The sequence below is a fragment of the Saccoglossus kowalevskii genome, chromosome 15 (assembly GCF_978046115.1).
Source record: "Saccoglossus kowalevskii chromosome 15, keSacKowa6.1, whole genome shotgun sequence".
Taxonomy (NCBI): Eukaryota; Metazoa; Hemichordata; class Enteropneusta; family Harrimaniidae; genus Saccoglossus; species Saccoglossus kowalevskii.
This window is the reverse complement of record NC_140655.1, coordinates 20,990,083-21,012,062: the sequence shown is the minus strand read 5'-3', so window position 1 is coordinate 21,012,062 and position 21,980 is coordinate 20,990,083. Positions and strand designations below refer to the sequence as shown.

Below are 21,980 nucleotides of genomic sequence, written 5' to 3'. Positions count from 1 at the left end.
TTACAACATAGATTACACATGAATAGGTCAATTCAGTGTGCGAATTATTTTATTTTACTCCGTTACACTTACAGAAGCGTGTTTACCTATAGCCTGATTCATGAAAATAAACCGAAATTGAGCACCAAATGCATCGTGCAAAGAATTCTTTGACCACAAATAAAACAAACACATAGTGTTTCAATGATCTCGCTACTTTTTAATATCACGTGCCCCCACAAATCGTCTATCGCAAATTGGAAAAGGGACAGGACATAGCATTGTGGGAACAGAATATTTGTATTTCACTTGTCGAAGATCATTGAATGTTGACTCATATTGTCCAATTGAGTGGGCATCAACAAAACATTTGACGGCATGGTTCAAAGTGGCGATATTATCAGAGCTGGCGACCGGAAACAAGAAAAGATCAGGTATGGAAGAAGGTAGCGAAATATTTAGTACATAGTAATAACATAACAAGGACGGTTGGAAATTTGAATTTTGAGTCTTTTAATAGAAATGGTAAAAAAGTCGTATATATTCGGATGGGAATTGAACATTTATCGAGATCTAATGGAACTGTCTACAGAAGAATTATAATAACAAAATCATTTTGATACTGTTATAATAATAGTTTTAGATATTCTAGGTGGCATGAAAACAAAATGTCCGGAGTTTCGAGAATATGAGATTATTTATTCGCTATTATATTGAATTCTCCAATGGAACAATGTACCTTTCGCCGATATTCGTCAACAGACACAAAAACAAACAAATAGAGCACTGAGGCAGACAACGAAAAGTCGAATACGGATTGATATAACAAGTCACAGAGTGCGTGGTTTAATGGTCGGTAAAACATTTTTATTCACCAAAGCCAATACATCACGTGTTCATTGTAAAAGAAGTATTGTGTGTTTACTAAGACTTAAAATATTACCAACACTACTGGTGGAATGAGACGAACACTGTCAAAGTTTATAAACAAAATTCTACACTTTGCAGAACATGAGTCGGGACATTTGTACTATGCATTGGACGCACTCGCACGGTTTAGATACTAAGATTGTCGCAGGATCTGTAGAGACGTATGCAAAACTGACCGTTGGTGGCGCTGTCGGTCTGTAATCGGTTTAATGCCATATACCTGCATGTATCTGTTATTTGCGTTTAATCAAAACATAATGTGAAACTGAAGGAAATTGACAATACACTTCAAAACAGACGATGCTTCTCGAACAGTATTAAATAAAACGTCTCATTTTAGACTCGGCATTTGTTATTATCGAAGACATGCTTTCGCATATTTATCACGAAAATATATTTTAGATAAATTCTTTTAAACTGAAGTACGACTGATCTGCTGGCTCTCTTAACTGCATAGCCAATATCATCATGAGCATTGTACATAACTTTATTGGAAATAGCTGTATACCATTGATGATTACTCGGTCCTATATCTTCACAGTTTTGGGCGTTTATTTAGAGTACCAGTACCAAGCGCTTGAAAGGAACAACACCAGACTCTTGTCGACTAGTTTCAATTCTGCAAAAGGTAGTATTATGTAGTAGATCTTTGGGAGGTCAATCAAATGACATTTAAAAAAAGGCCACAACGCACATACAAAAGTAAGCTCGAGAGTGAACAAATATGCACTAAAACGATTCTTGTTGGACAGACAAATCTTCGGAGACCATTTTCAGTGTATTCAGAAAGAGTGAATCGATGGTTATTTTGATAAATTCACCACCATAATTATTGATCCTGTCTAACAATAATGGACGTAAGGTTCCACTAGATTCTACACTGTCATTCCCGGTGGGAAAATCAGTAAATGAGGTATTGCTCATTTTTCAAAAAGTTGTACATACTTATCAAAGTTATTGGTCCCTGCAAACTGCATACCATAAACAGCATTTAACAAAAGTAAATGCATTTGCTTACTATAATTATTGTCTTTAAATGCCAACGTTTTTTTTTTTTTCTCGGTGGTGCCGTGATTCTGTGTACGTATTTTGCTGGTAGATTGTGTTAGTGGAAGAGATATGTTATAAAAAAATGTATTGCATACACGTTCCTTTTGCCGACAAAATTGCTCTGTATTGTACATTGTTTTATTAAGTGTCGTACGCAATATTCGGCTGGTACTGTTCAAGGTCGAACACCGCGTATTCATCAAACGGATCGAACGGTATGAGAGGTCCTTGTCTTTGGAGCAACAACGTCAATGTCGTTATCCCCGTGCAGAGGACGAACATCGTCAACAAGACTCTGTCGAGAACAGTGGCAACCAGTGCCCACTCTTGTCTCACAATTGTGTACTTCTCTTTTCTCCTCTGTGCCGTTTTCAAATGTCTCAAAATGAGATCGACCGTTTTTTCGAGTCTATGAAGTCGCCTGTCACTACATCCATCGAGTGTTGTGTGGTCAGAGCGATCTTCTAGGAGCATATCCTGTTCATTGTAACCGGTACCCATCGGCATTCTGCAGTGCCTATTGTTCATACTCCCAGTGCTGTTGCCGCTGCAATCTCGCTGGACGTAGTATTTTGAGTTTACGCTACTGTTTCCCTGTGTTCTATCGAGTGAAGCAGTTTTTATCATTCTAGATTTCGAACAATCACTCATGAACACCAGTGTCGCCATGTATTTGAGCACCACTATTCTGATCCAGCGGGGAACCTCGAATACTCCAAGTGCGCCGCGTTCGTTCACGTTCAACACAGCCACGTTCATCGCCGTGGATATAGATATTAGGAACATTGTAGCAGCATAATATTGCCCTGAAAGCAACAAAATAATAGGATTTTAAGATACATATCACATACCACGTTTTTGCAATGGGTTGATCAAGAAAACAATGTCGCTAAATAAAAAACACAATTTTTTTCATAGGTCCAGTTATCGCTATATTCGGAAGTTAGGTGAAAAAGTTTAAACGGATATAGAGGATCATTTAAAAAGTATAACTTGTTTTTGAATTTTGACCTGAAGAAAATGAGTGTTTAGTCGAAGTTATGTGAAATAACAGTGATTAGGTTCTAGCGCACGAGTGTCATTAGATGCGGTTCTTCACTGAGGTTATTAAGACGGCCGACAGGTTCACTTGTAATACACCGTAGTGAATTAAAAGCATCTGTTTATTGTGTTTGTCTGTCACGTGGGCCTGAAGAAGATAAGTTTGAAATGTAATGTTTAAATTATTTCCTAGCGATTTTGTGATGGTCCTGTATAGCTTTATCTGCTAATTTGGATAATTACAATGATATTTTGTCAATATTTTCTCTTTAATATGAAAACAGTAATTAATTGCATATAAGATGCTATTTCCGTCCTCAGGATGAATTTGATATGAATGTGATTACATGAACGAAGTTAATGTTATAGATATAAATATATACTTATTATTATGAGTCCAGTCATCTGTTTCGCTGACGAAAGATTATTATATTTTACACTAGAGTTTCTGAATTTTTTCCCCGAAACAGGCTTCAATAACAAACCGAATAGAGATCATGAAAACACAAAGCAATAATCATACTAATATGTAATTGCCGAAAAATTATATATACATGTATTACATTGTACTGCTTCATTTGCATTTTACTGCATTCGGTTAAAGCGGGGGGGGGGGTGGTTCGTCACTTGCGCATGCGTCAAATGGCCTTAACGTGTCATTGTTTACAAACAAGTGTCTACCCATGAGCCTTTGCGTTTTTAACGTGTGTTGTTATTGTCGCTTAGGACTCAATTCCCGGACGACCGCCCCCCTGCTTTCATATTTACATATCACAGCTTTTACATAGACACTACATTAGTTGAATAGTAGGCTCGCCTCAACACTGTTTTAATATGATAGAAATATCATAAATTGTAGACTAATATTCGTGAATGTATTTTAATATTTCCGTTTTTGAAGTATCCTTCTTGTACATGTAAATTATTCAACGTATGTGCCAAGCTTGTCTTGTGCATGTGATAAACTTGTCCTGTGCATGTGATAAACTTGTCTTGTGCATGTGATAAACTTGTCCTGTGCATGTGATAAACTTGTCCTGTGCATGTGATAAACTTGTCTTGTGCATGTGATAAACTTTTCTTGTGCATGTGATAAACTTTTCTTGGGCATGTGACAAACTTGTCTTGTGAAATTGATAAACTTGCCTTGTGCATGTGATAAACTTGTCTTGTGCATGTGATAAACTTGTCCTGTGCATGTGATAAACTTGTCTTGTGCATGTGATAAACTTTTCTTGTGCATGTGATAAACTTTTCTTGGGCATGTGACAAACTTGTCTTGTGAAATTGATAAACTTGCCTTGTGCATGTGATAAACTTGTCTTGTGCATGTGATAAACTTGTCCTGTGCATGTGATAAACTTGCCTTGTGCATGTGATAAACTTGCCTTGTGCATGTGATAAACTTGTCTTGTGCATGTGATAAACTTGTCCTGTGCATGTGATAAACTTGTCCTGTGCATGTGATAAACTTGTCTTGTGCATGTGATAAACTTGTCTTGTGCATGTGATAAACTTGTCCTGTGCATGTGATAAACTTATCCTGTGCATGTGATAAACTTGTCCTGTGCATGTGATAAACTTGTCTTGTGCATGTGATAAACTTGTCCTGTGCATGTGATAAACTTGTCCTGTGCATGTGATAAACTTGTCTTGTGCATGTGATAAACTTATCCTGTGCATGTGATAAACTTGCCTTGTGCATGTGATAAACTTATCCTGTGCATGTGATAAACTTGCCTTGTGCATGTGATAAACTTGCCTTGTGCATGTGATAAACTTGCCTTGTGCATGTGATAAACTTATCCTGTGCATGTGATAAACTTGCCTTGTGCATGTGATAAACTTGTCCTGTGCATGTGATAAACTTGTCTTGTGCATGTGATAAACTTATCCTGTGCATGTGATAAACTTGCCTTGTGCATGTGATAAACTTATCCTGTGCATGTGATAAACTTGCCTTGTGCATGTGATAAACTTGTCCTGTGCATGTGATAAACTTATCCTGTGCATGTGATAAACTTGTCCTGTGCATGTGATAAACTTGTCTTGTGCATGTGATAAACTTGTCTCGTGCATGTAATAAACTTGTCTTGTGCATTTGATAAATGTGTCTTGTGCATGTGATAAATTTGCCTCGTGCATGTGAAAACACTTGCCTTGTGCATGTGATAAACTTGCCTCGTGCATGTGAAAACACTTGCCTTGTGCATGTGATAAACTTGTCCTGTGCATGTGAAAAAACTTGTCTTGTGCATGCGACTAACTTGTCTTGTGCATGTGGTTATTATGTGCATTATGTTAAAGCGAGAGTTGTCACTTGTGCAAGCGGCAGGTCGCCATAGCGCGGCACTGTTTACGAATAAGCGTCTATACATACACGTGCGTTGTTATCGTTGCTTTGAGCGCAATTTCCGCGCGTGCGCAGGTGGTGACCCCTTTGCTTTAAACAATGTCAATATCATCGGACACACAACGGATTCTTTTCATATTCTTATTTTACTACCACGGCTACCACTCTTCATTTAAATTGGACAATAATATTAATGGCGTTATCGTTACCTATAAGTGGAATTTCATCGGACGTCCTCGGCATCATTTCGGCCACTAGCAGAAGAAACACAGTGAGCGAGAGGATCAAGGTCACGCTCAATGACACTTTCACAACACCGACGTCATAGGGCATGAAAAATCCTAAAAGTGATAGCGCCGACAAGAGAACACATGGCATAATCAGATTGTAAATATAATACAAGGGTTTCCGTTCAAGACCAACTAAAAACGTTACATCGTGGTAAGTATCGGGACAGCATTCGTATCGCATGCTGTGCCTGGTGGTAATCGCGTACAAAAGATCCCATTGTTCATTGGGAACGAGGTTAGTTAAGTCCGGCTTCACGGCATGCTGATTAAGATTTATTTGTTCTCCGTTATACGTCCATGAACCGAACTTAAGTCGACATTGTTGCTTATCGAAGGGGAAGTATTTTACATCAATCTTGCATGTACTTTTTAGAACTGTGGGTCTCGACCAAAGACTGACCCATCCATTGTGTTGGACCAGGCAGTTGGAAGCCTTTATACTTTCTGCATAGTCATGTGCGTCGGCGCTGCAGAAAAAGAAAAGAACACACTCATATTAGTTCTAGTTAACTTACAGCTCTTAAAATGCTACAGTTGGCTGTAAACTATCAGGATATCCACAAACAAAATCTACACACACTCACTCATGCATAAAATATAGTTATTATGTTCATCAATATGATTGAAGGAAATTGCGCAGATACAAGTATTTCCCAGTCGTCCCAGACGACCTCAACATTCAGATAGAGACGGTGGATATATGCCTTACTAAAATAACTCTAGTTCCTTCTTTACATTTTTGTAGTTCACTTGAGCGCAGTGTCGACACAAATAGTCGTCATGTAACAAAAATGTAAATGTGCATCACAGCCCAATCTTAATGGGAATTGTCTCACGTTGAATGTTTCACTAAGATGGGATTGGACTTGTGACCATTCCGTGAGTTGATAACGTCCCAAAATGCAACAGATTCGTCACAACCGGAAATCCTCCGTCATATCTAGAAAATACCGTAACTGGTGCACGTGGTATAGGATACATTGTGTTACTCATGTCAGTGAATTTCAACAAAATATTCAGTTTTAATGTATCAATGCACTTAAAAAGTTATTTGATTCAATGTAGACACTATAAACATATTATAGCAGCTGTTTTGTACGACGTCTGTGTAGTTGTAATATATATATTACGGAAATCAGCTTGTCGGACATAATAATCAATGATACTGTTACACCAATATATCACTGCACATGCGCCATTGACTGTTTTAATTTATGCCAGACACTATAAATCATGTTCACGATGTTTCTAAAATTGTTCGGTAATAAGAATATAATATAGAGCTAGTTATATATTTAGTTCATAAATCATGGCAGTTATGAAGCTGTGTCATAATTGTCAGTATCTCTATAATGTGTAATACAAGTCCAAGAAATCGGATTGGTCATTGCAGACACTTTGGCAATTTCTTAATGTAGCAGCAGCATCGAACTGCCCCGAGGTGTATACACCAGTTCACTAACAAATTTGCCTCTACGTAGGAGCTGAGCAATCCGTTAAATTCGAGTATCCTCGGGGGCGGAGCTACGTCACAGACGTTCTACGTTGCTAAGACGCGCACCACTGTACCACGTATTTCTATGGGCTTTGTGCGCGCTGCTGTGGAACGCCGGTGGAACCGGTGAAAACTCGAGAAAACAACACAAACTCAACTTTGAAGTAATCCTGAACAACCAAATTCATATATATTACACACGTAAGGCTAATCTTGTTACACTGTTCAGGGGACTCTCAACAACCATCGCGAAGTACCGTTTTCTGCGAGTTTTTGGTCTTTGTTTTCACCGCGTGGGTTGCCAGGCGGTAGAAAATGCCCGGATGTCCGCCCCCGAGGATAGTTCTAACTTTATCATGGAGGCCGCTAGTGAATGCCTTCTATATCATACATGCCACATCACTACAGAGACGAATTGAAAGATTTTTTTGTTAACCGGTCAAAGACAGTTTGTGAAAATAAAATTCGACATAAGTGCCCCATGATGTCTAGCACACTTGTGAGCTCTTTCCAGTTACGTAGATTAACTTCCGGGTTATAACTGCTGTTGCTCTGGTTTATTCTCACCACTGATAGGTGACAATAAATGCATTAATTTTCACCTACCAGCAGAGTCTGAAAGACGCAAGCTCAATTCGGATTCTCGTAACCTTTCTCTGTAGTGTGTTTATGTAAACTGTCAGTTATTAAGAACGATTGGTGTTCTTGGATTTATATGATAATATATGCAAAACAAGTTAACATACTTATCATAAAGAGTTATATCTGGAACCCACATTTCTTTGGCAGGAATTCGCAAAATTAATATTCCGTCATATTCTTCGGGTTTCCAAACAAGTTTTTCGTCAATCCAATGCTTAATGTGAAAAAAAATGCATGGTATACAAGAGTTTGTGTAAATCGATGATTGTTCAATTCTAGTTTGATGTATCATAGACATGTAGTATTTTTGCAAATATATGGGATCACATGGACTCAGATTCAGACATATATATATATATATATATATATATATATATATATATATATATATATATATATATATATATATATATATATATATATATATATATACAATTGATGCAATGTGTAGTTTATGCAAATAGTAAGCCAGTACATACGACAAAGGACTGCAAGAATTAACTCATGTCGAACACATTTTGTGCGTAATTTTTGCAATGCCCCTACCTGTTCTATCCACACGTTTGTTGTAAGAATTTGGTTACGTTCATCCTGCAAAAAATAAGTAATACACAATTATTTACATAAGATATTAGATAAACTGTTGCGCCACACATTAGCGGAGTACTGGAGGAGTCCATAGATGTATGATACATATGGGTATATGGAACCTAGTTAGGTTATTTCCTCACGAGAAATCAGTTCCAAAAACACAATGTTCAGGGCCATTTCTATGGTGTTGTCTTTGTGCAGAAATATGTTGGTCAAACATTATTCAAATATTATTCACCTCTTCTACAGTGACAGAGCCAAAGTGGTTGCATGGGGTGAGTGTGTTTACGAAGTTGCCACTGCTTAATGCAAAACGCAGCATCGGGAAATATTATAGATAATATTTACCGATGTGACTACAAAATAGGTTAGTCACATGTCGGTGCATTATTTGTTCCAGCAATAAATGTACGCGCGTTACATCACTGTTTAGTTGAAACATTGTTGCAGAAATATATTTCTGATGGTATAGAATTGTAGTGTCTCAGCTCCGTGCATTTAATGTCACTGCAATTTTCTAGAAATGTTGTTATGTACCAAGCACAATTTAAATTTGCATACCCACTTTGTATTATATGCGCAACAACTTCCTCTGATTATTGTGATCAGCATGAGAAATGATAAAATCATTTGGTATGACCACAAGACGTGAAATATCGTAGCACTGAAACTAGTCTACGGTAGAGGTACTGGTGACTAATCACCGAATAAAAGATAATTAAAATCAATTTCAGGACTGTATGGGAAAAGTGCGTATTATGTTTACTATAATAAGTTTTGCTGATCATACAAGTGAAAATGTAAGTGCATAACAGTACGTATATTTTGTCATATACACTATAATATACATTTGTGTCACATATGTCTATTAAAATTGTATTGTCGTAAGATACTGCGCTATTCTGGCGTCAATCAAAATTGATCGAACGTATACAACTTAACCAAGTTACCACCAAAGTCGCATTTCTGTACCCGTGTGGCCTGCCGCATTAAGTCGGAGAGGTATGATCACGTACTCGTAATCTACTGATCATGCAGCTTAATGAATATATACAGTACTATTGGATATTAAAATTCTAAATCTGTCGTCATTTTCACGTGGCTCAATTATATGCATGCCCCCATTCCTTATATTGAATCGCATGTGAGATACATTTGAACATGCCAATCGCTTAGGCTACCTGCAATGCATTAATAAAAGTGCAGACCATCGCGTTGGCTCGTGACAGGAATCCTCCACCAACTGCCCTACAAGCTTGAAGAAATCTGTCGGATGCGCGTTGGTTTGAGCTTGAAATTACACTGCATGTGAGCGTTGAGTGTTGGTGTTGATTTTCTCAACTTTCTCAAAACTGCAGCCTATCTACTTCAATGTTCATCAATACCATCTGATTCTCTACACCAGGGATAAGGGTGGCTCAATGAAGACGCCTTGACTGAGCGAGATAGAAATACGAAAGTTTAACCCAGGGATGTAGGTCCCATGTTCTTAGAATCAATTATCGGTTAAACCACGAGTTTCGATCAAAGTAAGAGCAACGCAGAGTCTATTTAGAACGGCAAATTTTCAACTCAGTAACAAATACTCGAATTGACTTCCTTGGAATATTTGGTTACATGTCAAGTATATTGCGTATTCCTTAATAAAAATAACATATACCCCAGATAAGACAAAAGAACATCATAATGGATGAATTTAAAAATTATTTTTCGGCTAGAATAATGGTTGCGGGTTGATTGCGTTCAGCTTATAATAATTTGTAATAATACCGAAAGTTTAATTAAAAACAAAAAATATCGTCAAGAAGGATAATATTTGCTGTTAATGTAAAAAAAACACATCAGCGATCGTAACAGCACATTCGCGACCACTGAATCGGTTAAACGCCGTGCTGTCTTAGCATAAACTAGTATATGGTTCGTAAACGGGGTTCTGTAATAATGCGATTTCGTTGTCTTTCTGACATTTGATATCTATCATTTGTAGAGCTGGATAATGCTCGTGGTGTCATGGGCTGTAAACGCCCTCATTTCATGAATAAAACTTGACGTCACGTCGCCCGCTGCATAATGATAATAATAATTTGATTTGCAGCGAAATTTATTACATGTACCAATAACCAATGTGATAACAAACGTACTGTTATCAACACGAAGCCAATATGTTCAGTGTGTATTTTAGGGTTCGCCCATATGCACACATTACTGCCATGCCCAAACATAAGAGAAATAATCCTGAGTTGTCAAAGATAGCAACCGTGCTTTGTTCACATACGCACGACCTTTTTGGAACAATTAACACATCCCATAATAGTATCTGTATTTGTTTTTGGGTTTACTCAACATTGGCATATGCTGTCATGTTCAAATACACGTGAAGCAATCCCGTCAATTGTCCTTTTAACGGGTCTTTGTTTTGTGACAGACGACCGTTATCGAACAATTAAGAGTTGGCAAATCAAAACAAATATTATATTCAAATATATTCCCGGGTGACATATGTGCATGGCATCTGCAGTGGTAGGTCCGGCTGTGACCACCTCACAATGCCTCTAGCGTGCATAGGTAAAAAATTGTACATTGTTATAGTTGTTTTTTTGAAAAATGTTAAATGGTAGGATCACTATACTCCATGTGTTATATGTTTAACCCTCGAAAGGACAAAGAAAAACCAGTTAGCAATACAAATCTATGAAATACGACTATATTAGCCATTTCGAATATTATTGTATCGAGGTGTGAATGTGATGAGACTAAAGATTAATAATAGGTGAGTTTCGTGATTGATGAAAGGTTTGCCAAATAATTTGATATTGAGCTCGGATTGTTCAGTGTTGAAATGTGGATATTTTGAGGGAAAACATGGCATCGAGATATCTTACTTCATCAAAATTTGGGTTTATTCTTCAGGACGCTTTTTATTTTTAAGCGAAGGCTAAAAAGGCATTGTCGCGTTGGATGTTATATTGGCCTTCTTTGACCGTAGTATCACCACGGAAACAGTTTGGTCTTCCTACATTATGTACATACAAGTTATTTCACTCATTTAAAGCGGGTGGGTCGTCACCTGCGCACGCGCGGGAATTGTGTCCCAAGCGACGATAACAACACACGCTAAAAACGCAAAGGCTCATGGGTAGACACTTGTTGTAAACAATTAAACGTTATGGCCTTCTGACGCATGCGCAGGTGACGACTACCCCGCTTTAATAGTGCAAACATTTTCAGATTGAAAAGGAGTTGGTGAAAATATCGAGTCTTTAAAGCGGGATAAATTGCTTTATATAAACAATTCATTCGTGTTTTATGAGACGTTTTGGCGAGTTTTTACACCCTTTGTCAGATATCATCGAATCACCAGTGTAGCTTGTAATTTAAAAATAAAATCATCTTGACTATCGTTCCCAAACGAGACTAAGCAACACTTTCGCAGATAGACTCACCAAAGTGCTGATAAACGATGTGCCGACGCGATATCCTGTGTACAGAACGTCATTTCTTGATTGTGTCAACGCTTTGTTAGTCTTTTTGCAATATGACTCATTTCACATGAAAAGAACGGCTCAAAACAAACGTAGCGGTGATATAAGCATATTACTCAAACATTGACTAATAGGCGACTTATTATGATGGCCATTCGTAATGTAAAGTACTGTATATTTAGCTATATTATACATCGCAATATGTTACGTCGTTAGTTTGTTTGCAGAATAGTGTAAAGTATACAATAGAATGAGGTTAAACAAAGTACTACCATTACATGTCATAATAATCAAATAAACGATGGATGGGGATGTTTTTACGCGGGTATTAAAATGTGAAGGTGGGGATACACTGAACAAAACATTGGACTTTCTTATGAACGCAATGCAATACGTACGACTAGTACGTATCACCGCAAGACTCGATGACAAATGTATGACTAATTGTATCTGAGTGATCGGATCAACCTGCCGGATGTACATCAAATACAAACCATCGCTGCAGTGGACGCCACCCCACTAAACGCCAAGGGCAACTAAACGTCATATCGATCTCAACAATAAACACACAAAACATCGAGGGTATTGACGATAAGATCTCAGATGATAACGATTCCCCGGATGTTAACGGCAGCTTGTGCGCTATTTAGTTTAATTCATACTAAAATAATACTTGTTCTTTGGTAATAAATGCACCAATTCAAAACAGAAAAGATGTGTACACACGATATAAGTCTTACTTGAGTGAAGTAATATTTGATTTCCGGAAAATAGTGATAAGTATCGAAACTACTTTGTGCTTTTTTTTCAAAGGGACATGCTAAAACAACGGAACACTCTGAAAAGTCTTAGAGTTCGTGAACATTAAAGTTCACTGCGTTCATTTAAGGATGTATGCTACAAAATAAAAAACCCATGGAAAATCGTTTAAAATACTACAGGTGTACAGGACATGTTACTCTAAACTCATAGAAAAGAAAAAAACATGGGGTTAATGTACTAATTTTTAAGATACACAACTCACAATTATGCTGAGTCAGCATTTTTAAGTAGCTTTAATAAATAACTTAAGTTGTCATTTATACTCGGTCTTAATCCACATTTTTACTGAAATTGGTTTTATCCTATCAGCACATAATATGAGTTCATATTTAAATTCAATTCTAATGAATTTAAGAAATTACCTATTTAAAGAAAACAATAGTTTCCTTCATTTGGTTTTGTATTTTAGATAAAAAAATTCATAGAAACTGTCCTACAAAAAATTTCATCCATGGAAATCTCTTGAAATTGTGTATATGTCGAGTGCTTATGAAGTTATTCCATATTATACATTGAAAATGGTATGTTAATGCACTACTTTTTGAGAAATAATTAGTTTAATTGTCAGTTTCAATAATCTTGGTGGCCATGTTGGATCATTTGCGTGACCTTTGACCTTTGCCAGTCCCCTTGTCAATATACATACCGGGGTACATCAAATATGGTCATGTACATCCAACATCAGTAGATTATATTGTTTTATATATGAAGTACAGTTTATATATATTGGCTGGGTGCTTGGGAGAATATTCTTACCTTTCATTGGAAATATAGAAATTCAAAGTCAAGCCACTATTAATGCACTGAAGTATTATTTTCTTCTGAGGGATACTGATGAAAGCATTGTATTCTCAGTTAGGGCACAGGTGTGTATGGTGGTGGGGAGGGGTGTGGTGTGCTGTAACATACATACAAGGCAGAGTATGACTAGTGTTACCATACATGAAGTGACAAAAAGATCAGTATTGTTTAATTGTAAGTAATATTTATTTTGTGTTCTGTTTTTTTAAATATTCATATATCGATAAATAAATAAAAGTGGTCCATAAATACTAATATAATTAAATATTTCACATATTTTAAAATCATATAACACTTGCTTTATCATTTTATTAATATACAATTGTATGTATTTAATTTTTTTTAAATCTGGATATAAATACACATATTTAGATACAATAACCTTCAATGGACAAAAAAAGTGTTTTCTTTTCAGAAAATATGCCAACATTGCATGAATAATCCCATTTTCACCCTATGAGACATTTACATACCAAATATCAGTCTAGTGTTCTCAAAGAAGTCATGTAATGAATGGATGGATTAGTGAACTAAAAAAATATCACAAGAGTCATTAATCATTGTTTTAAATATAGTTACTTCTTTTCAAAAAACTGCGATAGTGACAAGAATGTTTTTTTATGTTTGGTTACCCGTGGATGACCAAAATAATCTTCACTAAGCAACTTCACCAATCCATCTATCCCTCCTCTGCTATAAGCCAAGTTCAAGTGACAAAAAGCCAGACCAGAAGCAGCTATTTTCTCAGCCATACACTTTGTAATTACCTTCTTACTTATTAGTTGACTAAGAGAAGACAGATTTTTCTTTTTACACAATAGAAATTCAAGAGCTTCTATAATAAAATCAACAGAGAAGCTATGTTTACTAATATGGCTGATGTCAACATTACATTTACCAATCAATTGTTGAAGCATATGTACATCATGTTTTGCATTGTGAGCACTGTATTCAGTGTGTAAATAATCATTAACCAGGTTTTCTTCAGAGTAAGATGATCGAGGTGGTAAAATTTCACGAAATACAGAGAGCGTATCAGAAAAGCAGCAATGTTTATGTTTCAGTTTGTCTAAAAGACCATATCTTTGCACAGAACTAACCAGAATCCTAGCATCAAAATTCTTACAGTTATGTGCAACTAACACAGAATTTAATGGAATCCATTCTATAAAACTCTCAAGAGCATCTTTCTGTGATAATGTTGGTACTAAATTAAAGTTATGAAACAGTTTACCACATGTATATGTCAACCCAGTTACATTGGATGCTGCTGGATGTATTGGCTGACAGGGGTCAACATACTCATCAAATATTTTACCATCATAAGATGCAGCAATCTGACAAATTGAGGAATCAATACCAAATGATGTTGTTTCAAGATCAAATACAACAACAGGAGAATCTTGAAGTATTTTTACTGGAAAACTTACAGGAGCATTAACTGGTTCAGGAATACATGTAATATCAATGTCATTTCTAATTGCAATGTTTGTGTTGTATGTGTCACCTTCTCTTAACTCAGTAGCATTACATTTTTTGTTTCGCTCCTCTTTTAATTGTATACGTCTAAGTTTGTATTTTTTGTTTTCTGTCTGCATCTTTCTTTTTCTTGCTTTATTGTCTAGTTTTATTCCCCTCACCTGTGAAACAATTCCAGGAGATAGTCCATTTTCTTTGTTAACACTACAAACATATGTGTATCCACTATTTTTCTGTGAAACTGCTGCTGCAATGCGGATATTTAAACTTTCTGATTTACTGTAATGTCTGTTTTTTGGTGCTTTAGAAGCAACAGTGTTATGAAAACTTTCATTGGCTTGTGTTGAACTCATAAGAGAAAGTTTATTTGCACATGCAGCATAAATTTCAAAAATAGATTTTAAATCTTTACGCAATTCTACCCCAGAAAGATCTTTACCATATGGAAGACGTTTGTGGCAGTAAGTATCTGGCTGACGTTGGTAACCACACCATTTACGATCACATGATTCATGAGATCCAAATGCATGGGGAACAATGGCAAGCAAGTTTTTATTGATTAAAGCTGGCCTACCTTTGTTCTGAGTAACAGCATAGGAAAAACATGTTTGAAAATACTTGATAACACGTGGTGTTAATATTTTGTGAGTTTTTGAAAGTTCATATAATTTATTTCCTAGACCTTTTTTGGTGTGGTTCATATCTGGTCTCTTTTCAATATCTTGGTTAATTTCTGTTCTTAGTTTATGAATGGTTGTTGTATCATCATCCATAGTTAAAGATACTGTTTTAGCACTAGTTTTGTTAATAGTTTTTACCACTTCAACAGCAATATCTCCTTCCATAGCTTTGGAACTCCCTGTCCAGTTTTTACGACAGTCATGTTTTCTTGTGTTCATATCCCCATTTTCACAAATTTTGCATCCCTTTGAACGCACAGCATATCCCATAATTTTACCAGTTGCTTCCCCTATAGCAGCACCATGACCTGACAGACTGTTATATTCTTTGCCAGAGCCACGGCGCTGCCATGCACCATCAAAGGAAATATCAACTTGATTTTCATGTGAACTAAGTTTTTGTTCTTCAGTAAGAGCTTTAACACACAGTCGTTTTGCAACATTCTCAATACCAACACCTGCTTCTCTTTCTCTTTTCTTTAATGTCTTGTGGTGTATACCCGGTATATTCAGTGAGGCAAGGAAGTTATTCACATGAGTCTCTCCCATTCCACTGTGTACCATTCCTATGTTATGAAATAAGAAACAACTTAGATTAACATTTTATAAGATTAGTTTTTGCTGCCCTACATTACTAAAAGTATGATCACCAATATATGACCATAAGAGGTTAATAATTGAGATGAATCCTTAGTTTGCCTGTAAATCTTACCGGTGGCTAATTTGGTATTTACATCAAATATAGGTAATCCTTGGTTTGATTTGGCATTCCTATGTGTCGAACCTGTATACACATGGTTTACAGCACCACATCTCTGGCAAGGTATATACAGTACACTACCAAGACCATATCGTCTCTCCTCCTGGCAATCCACCAGAACAAGGTGTTCACAACACACAGCACAGGCTTTTAATCCCTCAGCTAGAACAGACAGCTGTACTATTCTGCGTCCAACATTCCAATTTATAGCACTTTCTGAAGTAACTTCTGTAAAGATAAATCAGATTATCATTACAGTCATCATGTAAATAAATTTCATGCAATTTGCACTACTATACTGGCTAACAGATATTGACAACAGTAAGATGTTAACATACTATCTGTGCTATTCGTAAGAAATGTATGAATATTTACAGAAATAAAAAGAAACCATTATTCCAAAATCATCATTTCCAAAGGAGCCATAGGCAAAACAGAAACTCTCTCACATTCAGATAATGTGAAAAATAACAATAATTTTTAGGTCATGGCTTATTTTCAGAAAAAACATTTATTGGGAGAAAATGTCCAAAAATATATATTACAATGTATTTAGAACAAAAATATTTGACACAATAACAAATAGAAAAAATAAAATTCAAGTATCTACTATAATATGCAAGTATTTTAATTTTAATTTCCTTAACACAGCCGCAAGTTCATCATGTTACATGTTAATTTTTTTCTGAAGAGTAAACAGATGAAATTTCAATGCTCTAAATTTATAACACTGGGAAAATAAATATGGATTTCAAAACAGCAAAATATAGAAAATATTTGAACATGCTGTTTATTCATAGTTAAAATTGTATCCCCTTGGTTATATGGAAGTGTGAGGACAATCATGCCCTCAAATTGGGGGTTTTGTGCGTATAGTTAAAATTACCAGTTCGCGTTGAAGGCACCTCGTCATAATTAATGAAAGCTGCAGACGACGCGACAGACAAACTTCGTTGTCAAATATTTTTTTTATCACAATTTCTGTATTTAGTGAAACAGGAATTAGGAAAAAATAAACACTGTTTCCCCCAAAATAAGCATAATCTGATGTTCATAAAAACAAATAAAATGTGAAAATATATTGATTCGAGTTGTGGATAACAGTTGCAGACGACTCAACCAAAGTTTACGTCGTAAACTGACACCGTACGTACGTACCTGAATTTGATTCTAAAACTACTTCAGCAACTTTCTTATGTTGGCGGTTCGCCTGGATAACTGCCAATCTTCTTCTCTTCTCTTTCTCGGTCAAAAATCCTTTAAATTTGCGTGCATTCGGCGATCGCGAAGCGTACTTGTTTGTTGTGGCAGCCATCTTGAAAGTCTGCTTCAAATGCGCAGAACGTATGCGCAGTGCATTTCCGCGCATACAACCTTAAGGCAATCATTCTTTTCAAACGCGATTCTTCACACAGCGCATGTACAGTTTATTGAACAAAAGTATGTGCCAGATATCGTGTAACGATATCCGCTTGTAAAACAAAACAAACAAACAAACAAACAAACACGGCACAGTTCCAAGTGGAATTTGTATAGGATGTTCTCGGAGGCAATTGAAATGTCTCAGATTTATATTTATTGGCGATAATAATGTGGGTGCGTAACGATTTATTACACAGCATTTCCCTATTGTGATCATTTACTACAACTTTCCTCTGACATTGTATTGCATCTCAATTTAGCATCATGATGAATATCTGGGAAGTTGGGAATATCAAAGAAACCCATCAACATTCGGGTTTGTGAAATAGAGCTGAACATGAACCATTGCTATAGTTTATTACCTCATTTCCAGAAGTTGAAATGCTATATGCATTATTTACTTTGTTTGCTTTCAGATATTCTGGAAACAAAAGCTATAACGGCAGGTGTTTTGGTTCAGTGATCCATGATAACTTTCTTTTCACAAATTAGTATTTCATTTGTTATAAAAAAGGAAATTACCCTGTTTCTTTCTTACAATACAAGGTCAGTATAAACGAGAGAAAATGAAATCAACATGAGTACTAAATTTTAATTCAGTGCACCGGAGTTTTGCCCCATGTACTTTTAGTATAAGTGTAGGTCGACGGGGTTGCATGTGATAAAAAATACGTAGTTGCATCTGATGTATATTAAAGTTGAAAAAAACACTTAGAAATCGAAACTCAGACACGAGAAATTACAAAATAAAAAATAACAAAATATATACATCAACACATCATTGACAGAGGGTTGTAAAGTGAACCACAAAACGACATAGATTCAAGAAGTCGGGTCAGGTGTCCTAAAAAGAGTGAATAGAGTGACCATCTTGTCCACGGTGATTTCTTATTTTTTGTTATTCCAGAGAAACGTCCATTGGACTATATGTCTATATGACCTAGTTTATATTGTAGTTGCAATTCAACCATTATGTGCATAGTACTTCGCCAGAGAATCCACATCTACGTAACTAATGGTGCTCGTTAATAAATCCATACATCTACTTATTTATACGCAACTGTTCGCATTATGATTTTACAAGTAATTTGTAGTTTTAATCACGGAGTCATGACGTAGAATGGAAAAGCTAATTAACCTGTCCATTAGGGCCGTCGAGCCATATGATGAATTAGCAACATTTTTTTTTAAGGTTGCTATTTTTCGATCAGAATTATATATTCAAGATTCAGTTCAGATGGGCTTTCAAGACGTGATTCTGTTTCATAATTCTACAATTTCTGTGTGGGAAGTGACAACCAGCGTTTTCAAACTGTTTTTTGTTATTTGCTTTTGTATGAAGATATGCATAATGTCTTAACTATATTATTGGCAAAAACATGGCAATGATGATCAGTAAATTGCATGACACTGTTTCCTGAAATATGTGACACAAGTTATCTGCAGATAACGTAAAAATCTGTAATAACTTGATAGAATGTCAATGAAATTATTACATTGCATAACAACAACAAACAACAGAAATATCAGTTTACAACTGACGAACCGGTGTCCGAAAACTCCAAGAGCAAAACACACAGCATTATAAATCCCAAATGCGGCAGACATATCAATGATATATTTGTGCGTGTACCACTTTCATTCTCATCTACGTAAATGCGACACGCTGATAAGCAGCCTTGTAGGGCAACGATTACAATAATCCAATAACAGGTTTATGATGTAACAGACGCAGTGCAAACGTTCTACTTTAATACATACAGTGAGTAACTAGCTTACATATCTGCATTTGACCCCTTTAGTGACAATGATATTATTCTATTAAACATTGCAACACATTTAGGTTGACCCTAAGCTGTACTATAACAATTCACCAGTTGTGCCACATATGACGTGGAATAAAAACGATGTGCATCGGAATTCTTTTCAGCAGATTTATCATGATAGCTATGGATGACTATAACATACGCTGAGCTTTAAACTGTTTTTTTACTGGTCACGCCTATCAGTGCGCGAATGGCATCAGACAAAGACGTTTCTGGAATACTCATTATTGGAGTTAGAGATGTTTCTTTATGTATACCAAGGTCAAATTCAGTGACAATCCTCTTATGATCGAAGAGGGTAATTCTCAATTATCATTATCATCGTGTGAGTGTGTCAAGCGGCACATTTAGTTATCTTTCTGTAAATTTCTGTATTTTTTGGACAATAAATATAGCAACAGTTTTGAAAAATATATAAACAATTTTGCGATTCTTTTTTTGCTAAAGAGCTACAGTCGTCGCACCGCTTCCCGTTCGATATGAGACTCATAGCAACGTAAACAACGCGTGTAAAATACAGTGTTTGTTTACATGAAATACGAACACAGGCAGCGCGACGACTGGTCAATGTGTCAGTGATTAAATGTGGTTTTCTAGAACTTGCATTAAAATTGATAAACTTTGGAAATACACGTGCAAGTATAATCGTCTAATTATTTTTTCATTTGACACAATGAGCTGATTACAGTGTTTCAACGCACATGGTGTCATCTGTTTTATTATAAAAATCAAAAACGCTATGACAGTATTTCCAAATTAAGGTGGTTCGTGCCGAATTGTACATTAATTTTGTCGTGTTCAGCATCCTTTCATTAAAACATATTTCGGGTCAGCGGATAATATTTCGAGATACAAATGTCCAAACTGTCGTGAGTAGTTGTCACAACTGGCATTTTTACAGTGGTTGGTGAGACTATTTCTTCATACCTCCAAATTTTGCTCAGTAAAAAAGTCGTATATCATTATTGACGTAAATCCCAATACTGTGAAAACATTAAAAACAATACATATAAGTTAAAAAGTTTCCAGATTGAAAATGTATATCTCCGATGATGCATTGCGTATGTACACTAACATGACCAGTAGTGACAATTTTGAATTCAGCTCATACTGCCTTAAAAGCATCGTTTTGTCTTTCGAACAACATAAAACAACGATATACGTGAATCAAAGTGTATACATAGTAACACGTACACTGACAAGAACAGGAATGTAATACGAATAAAATACCACGGTGGATAATATACATGCATACATACATACATACATGCATTCATACAATCTAGTGTCGCTCACGTTATGTTTAGGTTTTCAAAGATTTTCGTTTTGGCTAGGCACGGTTAATGATTGAATCGCTGTATGTAAGGCAGATATCATCTTGCATACAAGTCCATTAAATGGTGACCTGTCATCGACCAATTACAAGTGAATGCGTTTGCCATTTTAGCTTCAAGTTTCTGTACTTTAGAAATCAGCTGACACCTGGAACGTATGTTTCTATCCGGGTCATCCAGTGGATTAATGTGACCACTTTGTGTCCTTTCATTTGGAAGATATAATCTACAGTTATACTTCACAGCCCTTCATATGAACAGGGAACAATACATCGAGCAGTTGAGATAGAGGATCCTCGTAGCAATGACACTTAGACATTTTCAGTTTTTCTTTTGGCGTTTCGTATCAATGCATTTTAATATATCAAGGTAAAGTGATTTTCGAACAGATACTAGGATTCATTTTCATGAAATCTATCGTGGACACAATTGCGCCTTTATCATTATGATAATTGATCATGAGGTAATTTTGTCAAATTATATTGAAGTAATTTGTAATGGCAATAATTAAATCTTTAATTACGTCATATACGACATACAGGTAACATAATTTCAAGTATTTTTTTACAATCGCCACAGTCACTCGTCTGTCCGTCTTTAGTACAATAAATCTCGCATTTGTCATTGTCAATATACGTCCAGGAATGTAACTGAAATCGATTCTCGACTTGACTGATTTAAATATAAGTACATTATTGCACAGTGATTATGATGGACTCTCCCAGCAGCCAGCACGGGACATAACTCAGACATATTAACGACATAATTGAAATGTAAGTAAAACTCAGACTGCTAAATGTCGAATGTGGATTAAGAGCTTCTATTTGTCATGACAGGCATTCTCCCACAATTGACTCGCTAGGAAGTCTAAACACATTTAGATGTAACTATTTCTTAGTAGCGCTTAAATATCTTATTCAATATATCTACAGTACATTATATTTCAGCGATATACCTTTATATTTGGCACGTAGTATTTTACTAGCATAGCATATTTATATAT

At 36.0% G+C, this 21,980-nt stretch overlaps 2 protein-coding genes across 3 annotated transcripts in view; both read right to left on the bottom strand.

Annotated features, from left to right (window-relative positions):
• Positions 1–824: 824 nt before the first annotated feature.
• Positions 825–21,980, bottom strand: part of LOC102806958 (neuronal acetylcholine receptor subunit alpha-10) — a 128,283-nt gene continuing 107,127 nt past the window's right edge. For both annotated transcript variants that reach the window (XM_085490547.1, XM_085490546.1), the window contains exons 4-7: positions 8,327–8,371; positions 7,885–7,994; positions 5,563–6,110; positions 825–2,765 (exon numbers count right to left, since the gene is read on the bottom strand). In XM_085490547.1, the coding sequence (XP_085346673.1) occupies positions 2,101–2,765; positions 5,563–6,110; positions 7,885–7,994; positions 8,327–8,371 (1,368 nt within the window). In that variant the 3' untranslated portion in view covers positions 825–2,100. The remainder of the gene's footprint in view (positions 2,766–5,562; positions 6,111–7,884; positions 7,995–8,326; positions 8,372–21,980) is intronic.
• On the bottom strand, positions 13,641–17,772 carry LOC146734058 (uncharacterized). Its single transcript, XM_085490545.1, has 3 exons — positions 17,554–17,772; positions 16,348–16,623; positions 13,641–16,201 (listed from the first exon to the last, which is right to left on the bottom strand). Exons 1-3 carry the CDS (start codon positions 17,762–17,764, stop codon positions 14,052–14,054), a joined length of 2,637 nt encoding a protein of 878 aa, XP_085346671.1. The 5' UTR covers positions 17,765–17,772; the 3' UTR covers positions 13,641–14,051.